The 18,809-nt window shown below is 36.4% G+C and overlaps 1 protein-coding gene across 3 annotated transcripts; it reads left to right on the top strand.

Moving 5' to 3' along the window:
• The first annotated feature begins 1,777 nt into the window (after positions 1-1,777).
• On the top strand, positions 1,778-16,269 carry LOC104106261 (uncharacterized). Of its 3 annotated transcripts, none has more exons than XM_009614760.4 (19): positions 1,778-2,054; positions 4,454-4,557; positions 4,771-4,857; positions 4,991-5,066; positions 5,202-5,276; positions 5,374-5,427; positions 9,455-9,514; positions 9,636-9,752; positions 10,519-10,613; positions 10,725-10,930; positions 11,192-11,289; positions 11,690-11,793; positions 11,932-12,097; positions 12,280-12,402; positions 13,026-13,108; positions 14,067-14,208; positions 14,512-14,541; positions 14,664-14,734; positions 15,111-16,269. In XM_009614760.4, the coding sequence occupies exons 1-19, from the start codon at positions 2,016-2,018 to the stop codon at positions 15,943-15,945; spliced, it is 2,565 nt and encodes an 854-aa protein (XP_009613055.1). In that variant the 5' UTR covers positions 1,778-2,015; the 3' UTR covers positions 15,946-16,269. The 3 variants fall into 3 exon arrangements, with proteins under 3 accessions (XP_009613055.1, XP_009613054.1, XP_009613056.1); XM_009614759.4 differs by having other exon boundaries at positions 1,779-2,054; positions 15,108-16,269; XM_009614761.4 differs by lacking the exons at positions 1,778-2,054; positions 4,454-4,557; positions 4,771-4,857; ... (1 more) ...; positions 5,202-5,276; positions 5,374-5,427 and adding an exon at positions 7,856-7,995 and having other exon boundaries at positions 15,108-16,269.
• Positions 16,270-18,809: the final 2,540 nt, after the last annotated feature.

Raw genomic sequence — 18,809 nt, forward strand, 5'->3', positions numbered from 1 at the left:
TCAGCACTTTTACCCTACTAATACAAAGAGAATTTATAATTTCTCTAAAATTATTATAAAAAGGATTCTAGCCTTAGATGAATGGGGACTTAATACATTCAAGGAAAGAGAATATACCCATCATGAGGAAAAACTCCCAGTAAAATTTAATTATTGGGATTATGTTGAAGGCTTTAATAAAGCTTTGTTATATGAAAATGTTAATAGAAAACATTCTTGGTTTATAAAGTTTTGTTCTAATATGTATGGACAACAAATCCCAAAATGGTTCTGCAATTGGTGGATATTATATGGTCCATCATTGAAAATCCTTCCAGAACAGTTTAAGAGTTTATATACTCAATAGGTAGATATATCTCCCAAGATAATTAATCTACATAAAGAAGAAATATTCTTTAATGGAATGACTACTATGTACCTTTTTATAGAATTCTCTATCCCTTGGATAATAAAATGGGATGTAGAAGTCAGCTATATAACAGAAGGGTTCCCATGCCTAAATAGAATTTTTTATACCAAGTTTTGGAGTAAATTACTTCAAAAAGATCAGCAAGGAAAATTATATAGCCAGGAAATTTTGGATAATATCCAAAAGAAGATTGATGAATACATCAGGCAAAAAGAAACTAGTATCAAGTCTTTAGAAAATTTAAGTTTATTCAGACAACTTCAAATGAAGAAAGGTACTATGATCAAAGCAGAAATACTGGCCTCATACATGAAGGAGGTTAAAAAAGATTTAATCAAAAATCTAGAAATAGAGATACCACATGATATCTCTATGGCGTCCACAAGCCATACTATGGAAGAAGACACACTCATAACAGGAGAATCTCAAGAGGTTGAAGAAATTGAAGAAGTAGACCTCGATGATAGGTTGCGAGGAATCTTAAATAAAGTTATTTGATTAGGATAATAGAGACGAAAAACTTTAATAAAGTATCTGACCCCACCATGATAGGTTGTGGGGAATCTACTTTTATAAATTTAAATGTCCGTTTCTCTTTTAGCTTTTTCTTTGTGGGCCATCATGTAATTATTTTGCCTGCAATTTTACTGTTTAGTTTTTGTTTGTTTTTAGACAGATCCATTATATAAGGACCTCAATTCTTTAGTTAGGGATAGGCTTCAGCTAATAACTCCCACCTCTCTCTAGAATCAGATAGCTCTCTTCTTTCTCTAAATTTCTTTTGTAAATCTCCCTTTGTAAAATTTTTGTATTTGGAATAAAAAATCAGAAAAGGCTACTTGGCCACAACTTTGACAGTCTCAGGTACTTTTTACTTTTATTTATCTTCATAATATAGACATTCATTTAGCCTAAATGATAGGCTAAATAGTGTTGTATTGAACTTATGCATACTAGTCTATTCTTAAAGCATGTTTTGTTTTTGGTTTTATAGTGTATCACCCAATGTTTATGAGGTTGAGACTATAAAGTCGAGGCAATCTAACAGTCTAGGCAGTAAATCTTGGTTATGACAACATAACAAGGCTGATGTCTCAGTAAAATGTTATCCTGTAGTTCCATTGAAGCGATCGAGTCTTAACTTAGAAAGATTTCTACAACAATTCAAGTAAATCACGGGAGAATCTTTCGTCAAGAACAATAAAGGAAAAGACAATAAAGAACAATATATATATATATATATATATATATTTTAAACCATTTTTGTCTTTATCTCATTTTTCATTATTATTTAATTAAACATTCTTTCAATTCACTTTATCTTTTCATATTTTCGACTTTGGTACATTGCAAACCTTAATTTTGTACTTTTTCGTCCTCATTTCTCCAGCAACAAAAAACATTAGAAGAACCTCATCCCTCTCTTTTTCTCCATCTTTACGGCTTCGCTTTCTTTTTGATCTCAAAAGCTAGGGTTTTCTCCCTTTTCCTCTATTTCGCTCCATAAACTTCAAAAAGCCTAAGCCCCTCGGTATCACCTTCTAGAATCTTCTCTTCCTTTTTTTGTCTCGATTCAGTTCTAGGGTTAACAGATCTATTTTCAAATATGTTTTGGAAGCTCACATCTCTCTCCGCTTGTTCACCGGTAACGTCACTCGATCCAATTATACATGTCTAAATGCTCTTGTAGTTGTAATTTTGATTTGGATAAGCAAGTGTGATTTTGTGGAATTTGAATTTTGAATAATTTTGAATTTTTGATTCATTCTTTTGTCCCCGCATTATGCGTGACTTAAGCTCGTGGACAGTGTATTATGTGTTAAAATTGAAAAGTGTGTGGTTTATGAATGTTCTATATCTGAGCACACAGACTATGTAAAAACAAAATTACTTCGTGTTTTGCGCTGTTATATCTCGAGCGCTTGTTTAGCCTATAATTGCCCTAATTGGATCGTGTAATTTGCTTATGCTATATTAGTGCTCAGTGGCGGAGTCAGGAATTCTGACAAGGGGCCACATATGCGATTTAAACATGTATTTTTCTAATGTTAAGAGGATTGAAATTCTATATTTGTATAAACAAATTGTTTTTACCCTATTTATGCAGTGTAATATTCTGGCGAGGGAGAATTTAATTGAATCCCCTTGGTTGCAACTTGCATGTGGCTCCGCCACTATTGGTTCTACATTGGTCAAATGCAAGTTACTTCCTGTCTCTGCTGTTACTTCTTGTGCTTGTTTAATTATATTTCTGCTTACTAGTTTTTGGATACATGCGTTGCACGTCTATCCCATATCAATCATTATGTAGCTTGTAACCAAAAAATAATATAATAACTATTAACTGCATACAAGTTCCAAAATGTTTTGAGTTAAAAACATAACTTATAGTATACAAAATATTATTTGTAGTTATATTTTTATTATTTTATTAAGTACATAAATGTTATTGGTTATATCTAATTTAATAATTTCTTATAAACGATGCTCCTCATGATTATCTCTGTTGAAATCTAGTTGATCTTAAAACAACAACAACAACTGGTATGCCAATGGGTTATGCCAGGAAGAATATTATTTGTGGGGCTTACTGGTGTTGGAAGTATTCGAGATCATTAGTGTCAAATATTAATAACGGGCAAGATCATTAGTCTCAAGTCGTAATTACTTTTCAGTGTTCCTGAGAGTTTTTGGAGTCCAATGGGTTATGCCAGGAAGAATAAAACTTGCTCTATGCAGCTGGTATGCATTACCATTTGCTAGCAAGCACACTATTGGAATGCAGTTCCTACTTGCATTCTCTGGAATATTTGGCTAGAGAGAAACAAATAGGTGTTTTAATGAGACAACTGAAATCTAGATGCTGTAAGACAGTAAGAGTCTTTATTTGTGGTGTAGGAAGAACTTTAAATTTGACATAGCCTCATTGTTGGATCTTTTGAATTCCTTCGATATATATAGGGAAGACCTCTCTTCTGATATCCTCTTATAAGTACCTTCTTGGTACTCATTAACACAATCTTTACTGTTTCATCATGAAAAGAGAAAAGAAGAGAAAACGGATAATTGACTTAGGATAAGATAGTATCTAATTAATAATCTGCACAGTTTGATTGGGTTGTACATACTGACCAGCACTTTCTTTATGCTGTTTTTTCTGATATAATACTACTCTCCCATTACTTATGAAAACAGAGATAATATTTCATCTATCTGTAGCAGTGTTATTAAAAGCCATCGCTTCGTCGCTTAAAGCAATGTAGCGTTTCGAAGCGAGGGGTTATTGCTTTGTAGGTCAAGCCATGCACTTCAGTTAAATGTGCGCTTCAAGTAATGACTTAAGTGAATTAAACAAAAAACTGTCGGTTCTTTAAAGCTCAACTTTGAAGAGTTGGAATAAAATCGGCAATTGTATATTGGGTGTTGAATTCATTTATTTATTGCATTTTGATTATTATATTACTAATGCATATATGTTTGGTTTTAATTTTCTTTAATTGTGCGCTTCACTTGAAAGAAGCGTGTGCTTCACTTCCTGTTTTCGCTTCAAGCTCCAAGGGACCTTGTCGCTTTTATGTGCTTTTCGCTCTTTAAAATACTTATCTGTAGGAACTGTTTTCTTGTGTGTGCATGTTGATTAAGTGAAAGTTTAAGTTCTCTGCATAATTTGTGAGTGTTTTTGGTGTAGAGTAGTCCAAAGTCTTTTCTTTCATGGATTGATATGGAGTATTTCAGATTGTTGATTCTTCTTTGCAACCATAGTCGTCACCTACTTGTTGGACCCATCTGTTATTCATAGTGTGATTTTCCCGTACTTTGACGTGCTTCTGAGTATGGTATTTTTCTAGCTTGACCCTTTTAAACCTCTTTTTTGAATTTCATAGTAAGTTGGCTATTCTCTATTTTGACTTAAAGATGTCTGATGACTTCTGTTCTTTATGTTGTTACCATAATCCAACACTTATCCATTGGCTTCTGCTTTTGTTTTCCTCTAAATTGTAGATATATCCAGATTTTGAAACATTTTTCCCCTTGGATTTGCAGGTTGAAGCAGTATTAGACAAGGAAAACTTCACATTGGAAGAGCTCCTCGATGAGGAAGAGATAATTCAAGAATGCAAAGCTTTAAACAGCCGCCTCATAAATTTGTAAACAGTCTTGCAGTTTTCATTTATAAATGCCTCTCATTACCTTAAAAAATGCCTTTCTTTTATCATGCATATGCTTCTGTTAATTGTTTCATTTTAACCATCAATTGGCATATAGTTCTAGTGAAAGAATTAATAATCGCACAATTCAGTATTCATACAACTTAAAGTCCCAAAGTTTATTGACAAATTTTTATGATTTTGAGGTTTCAGTTTGAGAGATCGAGCCCAGGTTGAGCAGTTACTGCGCTACATTGTTGAAGAACCTTCTGAGGATGCCGATAACAAACGGAAGTTTAAGTAAGTTATCATGGAACATGAATAAGCTTTAATTATTTGAATAATCTAATTGCAAGACAATATGTTTATTTTTAATTTTAGATATTAGGTACCACTTCAGTTTCTTGTTTCTAATTATTGTTTTGCACCATAGATTTCCTTTCATTGCCAGTGAGATATTCACCTGTGAAATTGATGTCATCCTTAAGGCTCTAGTGGAAGAAGAAGAGGTATGGTAATTCACTGGATGCAGTTATTACATTTTAATTTTAAATTGCAACTGTAAAAAAAGTCATTACATTTTAGTTTCACAGAAGAAATTGTTTTGCTTGAGAGCTCAATCCTTTTTTATCATCTTGGCGCAGCTCATGAATTTACTCTTTTCCTTCTTGGAACCAAGTCGTCCACATAGTGCATTGCTTGCTGGGTATTTTAGTAAGGTATAGTTTCATTCATCCACAAGGTTCATGTATACAAGATTAATGAAATGTTATTTGGTTAAAGCAAGTTGATTTATGTACTCTTACTGCATTACAGGTTGTGATATGCCTCATGTTGCGGAAGACTGTTCCCCTCATGAATTATGTCCAGGTAGTGTAGTCTATGCGCAGATGCATTCTTCAGGATACTTTACTGCTTCATTTAGTTAAAATTTTGACTTTCTATTTTGAAGAAATAACAAGATGTTATTTTTTTATCAAGAAAAGGATTATGTTAGTGGAAATCAACAACTTGGAAGAATTTGTAGTCTGATATGATGATATATTATTTGTCTGGTATGATATGATGCTATATTAATTATTATGGCAGTGCTGAAGAAACTAAGATTTTAATAAAGCAGCAATTTTATATGCAGACCTCAAAGATTGGCTTGAGTATTGGTTTACTTTCATCAGTAACTCAATTCATATGGTCAAACTCAACCTATCTTAACCCCAAGAGTTTTGATTGATTGATGATGAAGGTTATTAACCAGAAAAATGTCTAATCCTCATATGAGTCTCCGGCTAAATATTATCTTATATTGACACCTTGTTGTTATAAATTGCTCATCTAGTAAGTGATCTTGTGTTCATTTTCATCCAGTTTTCAAGTTAGTGTCTAGAAAATCATAAAATTATAATTTTTTGGTAGAAAGAAAAGAAAACATCATTTCCTTGATGCTGGTAGATTAAATACCAAGATTTTGGTCCATATTCGGGAATCGGCAAAGTTTTTATGAAAAGAAGTCTCCTTTTTGCAAGGAACAGAAGTTGAAAATTTATAATCTCTCTCTCCAACACTAGTTCAACCTTAGAAAGCCACATGTCTTCGTTTGTTACATGTTGGATTTACATTTCAACACCTATTTATTATTTGCTACCCATTTTATCTTTATAAACATGCATGGGTATTTATTTATCAAAAAGCGAGGTATGTATATTTATGTATATTTATTTGTGGTCATGTCATTTTAATTTGTTCCAAGCGATGTAGTAGTTGATAATCTTTAGCATCATTCATTTCAAATGTCATATTATTTTTCTATATAAGATTAAGCATCAGATTGTTTTGGGCAACGGAAAGTTATCTTTTTCGAAAACCAGTTCGGATTCATGCGGGGTCGTTCGACTACGACAACCATTCACCTTGTAAGGAAGTTGGTGGAGTAGTATAGGGTGAGGAAGAGGGACTTGCATATGGTGTTCATTGATCTAGAGAAAACATACGACAAAGTTGCAAGGGAGGTTCTATGGAGATGTTTGGAGGTTAGAGGTGTTCTTGTGGCTTACACTACGGCAATTACGGACATGAACGATAGAGCTAAAACTCGGGTGAGGACAATGGGAGGGGACTCAAACCACTTTCCAGTTGTGATGGGGTTGTACTAGGGGTCAGGTCTTAGCCCGCTTTTAGTTGCCTTGGCACTGGATGCACTGATGCGTAACATTCAAGGGGAGGTGACATGGTGTATGTTATTTGCGAATGATATTGTACTGATTGACGAGCCGCGTGACGGTGTTAACGCGAGACTGGAGGTTTGGAGATAGACCCCAGAGTCTAAGGGTTTCAAGTTGAGTAGGACCAAGACAAAGTATTTGGAGTGTAAGTTCAGTGACAGGACTAATGAAGTGAACGTGAGGCTTGATACACAACTCATCCCCAAGAGAGATAGTTTCAAGTACTTGGAGTCTATAATCCAAGGAGATTAGGAGGTTGACGAGAATGTTACCCATCGTATTGGAGCGCGGTGGGTGAAGTAGAGACTCGTATCCGGTGTTTTATGTGATAAGAATGTGTCGCCTAAACGTAAAGGTAAGTTCTACAAAGTGCTAGTTAGACCGACTAGGGCAGTCAATAACCCCCATCTCCAGAAGATGAAAGTAGAAAAGATGTTGAACTTCAGAAATGATGTGCGGGTATAACAGGATTGATAAGATTATAAATGAAGATGAGGATGTTGAGACGGATGTGCGGGCATACCGGGATTGATAAGATTATAAATGAAGATATTTTGGCCAGGGTGAGAGTGGCCCACGTGGAGGACAATATGCGGGAAGCTAGACTTGTAGATAACTTTCTAATATATAGTGACTTTAGGGGTGAATGCTTTTATATTTGTTGCATGATTTTTAATATATTTAACTTATATTAAAAGAATTAAGTACTTTTAAATTTTATTTTCATATTTTACTTAAATAAAATGAAAAGATTTAATTATTGCCTGTAATAACAAATTTTTGAGATTATTTATTTATTAATTAACTATTAAGTAAATCTATTCATGTCCTTATTCGTAATTTGATACTTAAAAGTACTTTCTGAAAAGCTTGGCCAAACACAAATTATTGCTCAAAAGTGCTTTTCAGAGTGATTAGCCAAACACAAACTGCCTCTCTCCAAAAGTACTTTTTTCAAAAATACTTTTGAAAAAAGCACTTCTCAAAATAAGCTGATTTCTCCAGCTTGGCCAAACAGGCTATTAGATGGTTTGGGCATGTGAAAAGAAGCACAGATGCTCCGGTAAGGAGGTGCGAGAGGTTGGCCTTAGTGGATCTGAGAAGAGGTAGAGATATGCCAAAGAAGTATTGGGAAGATGTGATTAGGCAGAATATGGCGTTGCTTCAGTTGTCGGAGGGCATGACCCTTGATAGAAAGGCGTGAAGGTCGAAGATTAAGGTAAAAGGTTAGTAGGTAGTCGAGGTGTTTTTTTTCCCATTCCAGTGGTATTAGTGGCGGTCTTGTATTCTATTATTGGTAGATTTTTATCACTTCGTATTGTTCCTTTTGCCTTGTTTTCTTGCTGTCATTACTGTTTGTTGTTACCGCTTTACTTGCATCTTTTCTTGAGCCGATGGTCTTTTTGGAAACAGCCTCTCTACCTCACGGTAGGGGTAAGGTGTGCGTACACACTACCCTCCCCAGACTCCACTCGTGGGATTATTCTGGGATAATTGTTGTTGATGTGCCCCCTAAGCCTGTTAATTTCATGATGTGTTAGTCCTTCCCCTCTTTGTGTTGCTTCTATTTCATTTCTATGTTTCTAGAGACAACCACTCTGCTTTGCCCATTACCTTAAATGTCTATTTTGCATTTTTAGCAAACCTCTCAATTCCGCTGCAGGATAGTCTTAGGTTCCTTCCCGAGACAACCAATAATTACTTTCTTTCTTTTCCTGGTAAGCATTGTAGTTTGAGTCCTCTCAAGGGTGGGTTCTCTTTTTTGAGAAGGGTTAGTGGGGGCAGCGTTAAATCTTTCTGCAAATTCGAGTTAGCTCTTTTATTTCATCTCTTCCTCTCATGCTTCTTGCGTCTTTTATTGCTGACCTGTCTCAAATGACGACTCTGTCTCCTTTGACCTATGTATCCCTGACCTCTGTGTTTGCATCCCTACCCTGTAGACTATCTGAAGGCAGGAAAGATAATGAACTAATATATTCCCATTTGTGCTTCTGTTAGTTTTCTTCGCATAATCTAAGTTGCTTCTACATTTCTCTGTGAGCTTCAAATGTTGTTGTATTTCTAGATCATCCTAAGTAGGTGGCAGATAGCTTCCTTGTATAGTAATTTAACAGAACTCACCTAGCTCTGTCTGGATTTTACTGTTGGACAGCTCATGCTTGGTTTCACCCTTGTTGAAAAGTTCAAGTAAGATGCAGTCTGATCTGAAATAGTAATTGGAGTATATGTTTACTTATCCAAGGAAAGAATAGATAAGAAAAAAGTAATTTTGGGTTTAGTAAACTGCATAACAATTTTTGGAGTTATATATTTATTCTGTTGGACAAGTAAGTTTCTGATGTAGTTTAACTGTATAATTGCATGTCTACTTACACATGGTTAGTGGGTGGTGGAGCAAGGAGGGTCAAGAATTCAAAACTTGCTTAAGTCGTGTATGAAATAATTGCATGGACTCACTTTTGGGAAGAAATGTTGCTCCAAGCATCTTTATTACAGGGAGTGAGTTAATACATAGGGGACCATATCTAACTCCTTCCTTTCACTTGGCAAACTTGGGAGGATAGTGATTTAAACCTTAGTAGGACGCCTTAGCAATGCGTACATGTTTTATTGCTTTTCTTTCTCTCCTCCCGCCTAAAGTATTGGTTATATTCCGGATCATTTTGATTTTCTTACAGGCGCATCATGATGTTTTCCGCCAGATGGTCGATTTGATTGGTATAACATCCATAATGGAGGTTAGTGGTGTAGTTTTCCGTTCTTCCATCTGCCACAATGTGTGTATGATTGTGATACATACAGTCAACTATGACAATTAGTCTGATGAAGGCATCCCTCTGATGAGCTGTTTCTTTATAGGTTTTGGTGCGACTTGTAGGTGCCGATGATCAAATCTACCCCAACACATCGGATGTGATGCAATGGTTAACTGACAGCAATTTGTTAGAAATGATCGTGGATAAATTGAGCCCCTCTGTAAGTTAAAGAGATTTGTGGTTACCTGATTATCTGCTACTTTTCTTTAGTATTCCTTTGATATATATGTTCTGGTTGACATTTACAGGCTGTTTAGGTATTCATCTTGCACTAAGAATAACAGTATATGATTGTGCACTCGTGCTTTCGTCGATCGATTCTGTCAATTAAGCCTAGTTATCTTTGCTTATTGGCAGTGCATTTTGCTGGCGATACTGTGTATTTTTATGTTTTAAATGTCAGCGTATTGCTTATTGAATGGTACGGCAGTTTAATGACATTCTGCTTCGGGGCAACTGGAGCTGCAATGTGTAGTTGACAGGAATTATGTATTCCTGCAGCAGTAAACTGAAAGACCAAATTCCTTCCATTGATGGATCCATGTCTCTTTGACTCCTCTTTGTTGATTTCAGCAGGTTTCATTTTTGACCTAGAAATCTGTTTTTCCCTAATGTTCATGTCAGACAGGGAACATAGGGACAGAGATAAAGGGGGCTTATCAACTTGTTCTGCCCTACGATTAATAATTTTTGTTTTACTTTATCATTTAGAAAACTTCTGTTCCCAAGCTTAGCTCAGATGCAGCTTCCTTCTTTTTATGTTTTTTCTTGGGGGTGGGGGGAGGGAAATGTGAAGCAGTGTAGAATTCAGATATACATGTGTCAATGCTTTTTCCTTTTGAATTTTTTAGAAAGACCGAACAAGAATTAGCTATCCCTTTAAAGGGGGTGATCTAGCATTTCTGATGTACTGTTTTATTGTCCAGAGTCCTCCTGAAGTACATGCTAATGCAGCAGAGACCCTATGCGCAATTACCAGAAACACCCCATCACCTCTGGCCACTAAATTATCTAGTCCAAGGTCTGTAGGACTCCAGTTGATACTTCTCTTGAAAGCTCTTTTTTCTTTGGGATTCTTTCCTGATGATGTTAATTTTGACTGAATAAGTTGCTCAACTTCCTTTACATGCAGCTTTGTTTCAAGGATATTTTGTCATGCCCTTGAAGATTCACAGTCAAAGTCTGCCCTTGTCCATTCTTTGACTGTCTGCATATCTCTGTTGGATTCAAAAAGATCAATCCCATCATTTATGATGTATTCCTTCCGGAGCCAGCATGTTTATGAGTCACCCATGCATGTCAGCCCTGACACTATCGATGCAATGTTGCCTAAACTTGGTAAGTTTCTTTTTGCAAAAAATTTCATATGATTTTGAATTGCTAAATACTTGTTTAGATACTTTTCTACCCTTTAGATCAATTCAAAGTTTTCTAAAAGAGAGTGGGTGGTAGGAAATCATGAAAACGCAAAGCTGTTGCAGAACAGGCCACCAAAAAAAAGGAGAGGGAATCCTTTACTTCCTAATATAACTGATGTGTTTGCTGCCCCTTGACCCTTATCTTTAAGATGTTTAATAACCGTTGCTCATTCTGGAACAGGTGACTTGGTCAAGCTGTTGAATGTGACCTCTGATGAGAAGATTCTGCCTACGACATATGGTGAACTAAGACCACCTCTAGGGAAGCATCGCTTAAAGGTTTGTATTGTATACGTTCTTTGAATCGAGTGAGCTGATCTTGTTTTTATACTACAATTTGATGAATTTAGGTTGATTGGTGTTATTTCAGAAGGATATTTATAGCTAGAATTTCCAATAGTATGGACTTTCATTATCTGTTAGAGATCAAGTTGGCTCATGATTGTATTCTGGATGAATTGTAAATAGCTTGATAACCTTTCTTGTTATATTTGGTGGATTTGTTGAAATGTATTCAGCATTTAGTCTGTGGAGTAGAAGCTCAGAAAGGAGTGTTAGCATGAACATATGTTCAATATTTGCATGCTTCCTTTCACTTCCACTGTTAAATCATTGAGTTGTTTATCTTAGCCGAGTCTCTTTATCTTTTTATATTTAGTGGTTTGCTTCTTTATTGTAGATTGTGGAATTCATTTCTGTGCTACTGAAAGCTGGCAATGAAACTGCAGAGAAAGAGTTGATCAGCTCTGGGACGATTGAGAGAGTCCTGGATCTCTTTTTTGAGTAAGATTTTATGCCTATGCTCATGAATTCTGGAACTCTGAGTTGCTGGTTTACTCACCAAAAGCCATTGATTTTGTGTTGGAGGCTTTCTTACTACTTTCTTCTTTGGTCCGAACAAATTACTTGATTGCTGTACAGGTACCCTTATAACAATGCATTACATCATCATGTGGAGAGTATAATATACTCATGCTTGGACAGCAAAAACAATATCATTGTCGACCATCTTTTCGATGAGTGTAATTTGATTGGGAAGATACTTCAAACGGATAAGCAGGCCACAATTTCTAGTGATGAAAAACAGGTTGATATTTCTAAATAACTGATTTACTTTCTATTAAATTATTAGGTTTTGAAATTGCCTCGTTCTTTTCGAGTTATCGCACCCCATTCTCTCCAAGAACAGAACATGTTAAATGGGAGCACTGCAACCTCCCTGTATTTAATAGCTTGATATGCTTTAATGATGTTTTTCAATTGATGCAGCCAACTTTACCTGCTACTGCGAAACAAGCACCCCGAGTGGGTAACATAGGACATATAACACGGATTTCTAACAAACTTGTTCAGTTGGGAAAGAATGACAACCACATCCAAGAACAACTTGAGGTGTGTGAAAGCTTTATATTGTTGCTTGATATGCTTTCAACAACAACGAACTGCATATGAGCACATCATCAACCAAAATTGTTCAGTTAGATTTTGAAAGTTCTGTCTGAGTCAATTGTTTATGTCTCTAAGCAGTGCTCTCTGCACAACTAAAAAGGAATTAAGGATGGACGTCGGCAAATAGTTTCAACATACAGTTACCTACCCTCCTGTGCTTCAAAGGGATTGTCTTTGATATGAAATTGATCTTAGCTTGTTTTTTAGAAGTAGGGAAGAGAGCTTGGCACTGATTTTACTGTGCATTGTAATAAAAACTGTTTGATTGATTTTTAAGCACCACGTTCCTCTTCACAAATATGTGATTAATTACTTTGTTAAACAAAATCATTCGTATGCCTTTGATGTCAATATTTAGTTTGTGGTGTCCTATGTAAGTTTTTTACTGCAGTATCTCATTAGATTCCTGTCACTTCTTTTTATTGTTTTTGGCTCATGATATTGATTGAGCAGCAGAAGTTGGTGAAAGATTCTGCCTCATGCGTTCTATATAATAACTTTTGATGGCATTGGATTTCGTGCAACATTTCATCTTCTCACATGTTAATCTGTCTTCTTTATGCCAGAAAAATATGGAATGGAGTGATTGGCAAATTACCGTCTTACAGGAGCGTAATACGATCGAAAATGTCTACCGATGGGCTTGTGGGTACGTTTTGCCTCTTCTTTTTGATTGTATAACTGTTCGCCAATACTATGTCATTTATAATGTTTTTCTGTCAATCAAATATGTGCTCATCCCAAATTAGTTAGGGCTTGGCTATATGGATTCCCTTTGTCCATTCATACACTTCTAGTAACGCGTCTTTTAAGGCAATTAGGAATTCTCTAACTTTAGAGGTTCTTTTCTAATTTCATACTTATCCTATATGGACATACAAGTTCTAACCCCCTGTCTAACACCAGATGCGACGTAACTATAACAACTACAACAGCTGAACCACTTATAGTGTTAGTACTTTGTTGTCTTTACTAAAACAATCGTTGTTGTGCCATGTCATTTTCAAGTATCTCAACTCTGCCTTCATCTGGTGGAATGATAAAATGGAAAAAGTAAACAGATTTTCAAATTGATTGGAGTAGTAAACAGCGAGGAGTTTTAAAAATAAAAGGCGGACTATATTATAAAGATACTTCAGAGAGAGAGAGGTGTCTTCGTGAGCACCAATCTCGGTCTGTTGGACCTACTTTGATGTATGAACTTTCTAGTATCTGAAGAAAGAGGTCAAAAATGGGGTAGAAAAGATAAGGGGGTGGGTGGGAAAGCAGGGAATTAACTGTTGATACGTTTTTGGTGGACCACTGTCATGTCCTTTACTGTGATCTAGTAGTGACAAGAAGTGTCACAATTTATTAGATGAAAAGCTTCTAGTGAAATCATTCAATCAGATAGTCAAGGAGAGCTTATCTGAATAGTATAAACATAAATGTCACAATTCGTAAGAGAGTGGAGAAGGAGAGGTGGTTAGGTTGAGTTCTCTTTTGGGAGCAAAAGAACTGAGTGTTCCAGCTTACTCCCTTCTTGCCTCTTCTGCTCTAGTGCCCTTGTCAATTCCTACATCAACTACTGGAATAGAGGTCATGACGAATTTTTTAAACATGAGCAGCCGGCCAACTGCATTGCAAGACCGGATGAGGGACAGTGATGAGGAAGATGTGCATGATAGAGATTATGATGTAGCAGCTTTAGCCAATAATCTTAGCCAAGCATTTCGATACACCATATATGACAATGATGATGCTGAAGAGGTAAGGGTTTATCTAATGCATTGTAAATCAGGGTTGCTATCTCTTTTTTTGCCTTTTCAAAATTCTATTTCCCAAAAAAATCAGGGTTGCTATCTCAGCCTATTCTTTCTTTTTGGGGGAAGGAAGTTTAGAGGGGTGGGGGCGGGTTTGGGTGAGGGAGGGTGTTCTGCAAGCAGAAGAGAAGAAAAGAGGAATACCACTCTGGAAACTGTGCACATAACCCCAATTTTGGGCTTTGGGATGCGATTGGGTTATGGTTACACATTTGTCAATTCATTCATGGTCTTCATCACTTTTTTACAGGGTCATGCAGCTCTTGATCGAGATGATGAGGTAATACTTTTATTCCGTGATTGACTTTACTTCCTTTTGAATGTTTTAAAGGTCACTCGCTCTTTTATTGATGTTATCATTCGCCTCTGGCATTCTCACGGTTCTGTGGTCATGCCATATAGGATGTTTACTTTGACGATGAATCTGCTGAAGTTGTGATATCATCCCTCCGATTGGGAGATGACCAGGGGAGGTGAGTTCACAGTTTGGTAGTTTTAAAGGAAAGTTTTGTGCAGGAGTCAATTTACACGCGTTTTCTGCAGCGTCTGTACTATAATTGGGTGTAGGTAATTAAAAATAAAATGGCCCTCCAAACAAAAACCCAAAGAATGTTAAAAGCAAGAAAAAGAAAAAACAAGAGAGGACGAGGAGAAAGAATTTTTTTTGTATTCCTCCGTTCATTTGACCATAGAAAATGCATGCCCTTGTGTTCCGTTGGTTCCTTTGCGTGTGTTAAAAAATGGTAAGTTAGTGATGCGGCGAGGTTATAGCATCTGTTCTTTCTACATGGACTTATTATTGTTTGTGTGTGACAGTTTCTTTTTCTTTTCTTCCACTTTGTGCAGCAGTTTATTCACAAACTCAAACTGGTTTGCTTTTCAAGATGATAGACTTGGCGATGCACCTATGAACACCTCACCTACAGAGGCAATGGAAGAGATCAACCTTAATGGAACATCAAATGATGGGAATAGCAATAGTGATGACGAGGTAGTAGTAGGAGAGGAGGACGAATTGGCTGAGAGCAAAAATTCTACAGATACAACACCCACTTCTACTTCAAATGCTGTTAGTGGATTGGGTGGATCGGATTCTGTCAATGGTGGTAACTTCAGTCAACAAAGCGAGAAAGCAGGTGTGTCAGATGACATGGGTTTCTTCCGCTTTGAGACGTCAGACAATGATGACCCCTTTGGAGACAGGCCTATGCCTGAATGGGCAGCGTGGGGGGATGCGTCAGATTTTCAAGTTGGTAGATCCTCTGTGAACCCATTTGAAGATCCTAGTAACTCTAGTGGCCATCTGGCCAATTCAGGGGAGGCAACAACTCCCTTGGTAAGTTCCACTTCTGGTGGTAGTGGAGAATCTCTTCCAAATGGTGTCTCAACATCTCTGGATTCTAGCAAAACTTCAACTGGATCTGATTCTAGTCAGAAAGCAGCTGCTGTTCCTTCTTTGTTTGAAGAGGATGTTGAATTTGTTGGCGTAGAATTAGAGGGTACTGAAAAGGCAATGGAACATGCTCTTAAGGAGGGGATTGTTGGGGAGGCTGCTCCTTTGAAAAGGAGCACTGTTCCTAAGAATCCTGAAAAGGAGAGTACAGATGATGGTGGGGCAGGAATAAAGGAATACAATGATGCAAACTACTGGAGAGTTGACCAAGAAGTTGCAGTACTGGAGTAACTGTATGCGGAAATCCGTTGATCTTCATTTGAACCTGGGATTCAGCGCTGATTGCTTGGATCCCCATTTTTAGTTGGTGAGGTTATGCAGCCAGTTGTGTACAGTGGACTTGTTCTCTGATTGGGATCAAACAGTAGGCTAATATAATGGTTGTAACTTATTAGTTACTGTTACACTTGATGTTTATTGTTCAGCTTCTTTTTTTCCCAGTTATCAAATTTTTGATCTCTTCTCCCTATACATTATGAATATTGTATCTGGTGTAAAATCTGGATAAAGTAGTTCCAGTTTAAGGCAGGCTCAAGGGCTGCAGTGTTGGAATAATCTGGCTTCATATCTTCGTTTTGTTAAATTATGGATACAATTGGCTTTGTTATATGTTATTCTGAGTGCATTTGATATCCAACAAAAGCCAATAGTTGCTGAATTCCATATTGGGGATCGAACAGTTGCTTGTTTCATTTTTCTTGAATTGGTCTTCCAAAGTGCCTGTTCCCTTCATCATCAGAAATGCTTATTCCATTTGGAGATGCTACTTGCTTCTTATTCGAATGACTGGTCCAGTTGTCAGAGATTGAGAATCTGTAAGTACCAAACTAAATTTCCATTTTGTGATTATGGGTTTCTTGAGGTTCTGTGTCTGCAGCTTCATTGCAAGTCTTCTACAGAATATCACATCCTGCATGCCAGCGATTGAAGCACACTTCTTTTACTGCAGGAAGTGTCCTTCGGCTTCTTGGTGAAAACATGAATGCTTTTATGCTTTTCTTGTTTGGAGTGATTGGCATAGCAAATGCCTTGATGATAGCAAATGAGGAGGGTATGCCAAATTTGTTGGTCTGCCTTGATGTAATTTTCAGCACAGGTCAGTGAGCTTTTAGAGGAAATACTGTGTAGTCTAATGTTCGTTTTTTTGAGTCATATCGGATAATGCGCCCGGCAACAGTGATAGAGATGAAGATGAAGATTCAGTTATCCTTTATTGCTACTTTGTTTTAGATAAGGGTCCATCAGATGAACTTGTTCCTATTGACAGACTCGGTGTTGGGCAAATAGTGAAACGGTAATCTCGCAACTTACTGACTTAATATTACAGTTGCATTTACTTCAGATGATGGCATTATGAGTCGGAGATTTTTTTTTAAAAACTATTCATGGCAGTGTGAATGTAGAGTTTCCATTTGCGTCAAAGGAATAGTAATAGAAAATATGTAGACCTTGGCACTCGTAGTAAATCTTTGAAGAAAGTGCTGATTATGTTTTGCAAGACGCACCAGTAAGGGAAATGAAAACATGTAGGCTTTAATTGTGGCTACGGAAAAAGGTCAAAAATATCCTACTACCAAAAATTGTTTAAAGTTATCTTCCGTCATACTAATCGAGCAAAAATATCCCTATCATTTTACTATTGGAGAAATATACCCCGGGTTAATGGAGGGGCCACGTGTCTGCATTGGCTTTATAAATCCTACTACTAAAGAACTCTATAAAATCTTTCAATCCACCTCCATAAACCATTGATCTTGGATTTCTTGGCATTATCCTTTCAAATAATTCAGTGCTACTGTCACTCCCATTATTTCTACTCTCAATTGGTCTTGAAGCTAACCTCTTCTTCTCCACACGTTGCCGAATTCTAATTGTTGCACAAGTTTACACCTTTCCTTCCTCGTAATGTTAATTTCGTTGTGAACTTCAACAAATTCTTCAGCAATTAAATTCTCGTATTGAATTTCTGTTGCTTTCCTCTTCTTATTGTTATGTGGTTTATTTTTGGATTTTTGGATAAATAGTGAGAAAGAAACTCACCTTCTTCATCCATTACCACTCTAAAAAGTTGTCAACATAATAACTAGATCTTAAAATCCTATTCATTTACCATTCTCTTGGCTATTACACAAAAAGTGACAGAGCTGTGAGACGGACACAACAAAGACTGAATTCTCATTTCTATAGAAAGATCAAGATAAAATTGAAGTCTCATTGTTGATCTATGCCTATAACAACAGCACATAAATTATAGGTTTAATTTGTTCTTTTTCTGTTTTCTTTACTGGAACCCCAATTTTTGGATTTAATTTTGTCTTTAACATGAATCTCTATTGCTTTAAACTTATCCCCTCACAAAAGGAATTAGAGAGGGGAAAAAAGGTTATCTGAGCTTGGTCGAATGGCAATAACTTGAGGAATTCCAGATTTGATATTGTATATTGTAAATTTGTGGGTCTAAGTGATAAAAAATATAAACAGGTTATTTCTTTTACTCTTATGGAGATTAACCTTTCTTTTCTTGGGTTTATCAATGTGGGTGTGCAGATAGAGATTGACCTTCATTTCTTTAGTTCTTCAAAGTGCATTTGCCCGATAAGAGGCTCCAAGGAAGGATATGAACTGATGAAGTAAGGATCAAAAAGTAAGGTTCAAACTTTAAAGTGGTTGAATAAGGGTTTAATGTTTTAAGGTGGGTACCGGGTATTGGGTCGGGTCAGTATAAAAATAAACCCGGATGGAGCAAATAGCTTAAATGGCTGCCACATGGCTCCTCCATTAACTTGGGGGTATATTTACTCAATAGCAAGACGGTAGATGTATTTTTGCTCGATTAGTATAATGGAGTATAACTCTAAATAATTTTTGATAGTAGACAAGTATTATTGACCCTTTTCCATTGTGCCTATTATCTCTACCTCATCCCCCAAAAAGAAGATTTAAAACGTTAAAAATAAAAAGAAGAAAAACGAGAAGGAACTTTAGGATGGAAGAAGCATTTGATAAGGGTGAGGGAAAAATTCATTCACAAGGAGTATCTTGCATTCCCACTATTTGTGTTACCTAATCATTCTTTGAATTATCATTTAGGTTTT

Source organism: Nicotiana tomentosiformis, chromosome 2 (assembly GCF_000390325.3).
Source record: "Nicotiana tomentosiformis chromosome 2, ASM39032v3, whole genome shotgun sequence".
NCBI classification, from domain to species: Eukaryota; Viridiplantae; Streptophyta; class Magnoliopsida; order Solanales; family Solanaceae; genus Nicotiana; species Nicotiana tomentosiformis.

Bases quoted from the DNA above. Each gene is read 5' to 3' on its own strand.
- LOC104106261 (XM_009614759.4), top strand. From the start codon at position 2,016: ATGTTTTGGAAGCTCACATCTCTCTCCGCTTGTTCACCG. The intron at 11,794-11,931 runs GTAAGATTTTAT...ATTGCTGTACAG, and splicing joins GTCCTGGATCTCTTTTTTGA to GTACCCTTATAACAATGCAT. The intron at 14,209-14,511 runs GTAAGGGTTTAT...ACTTTTTTACAG, and splicing joins ACAATGATGATGCTGAAGAG to GGTCATGCAGCTCTTGATCG.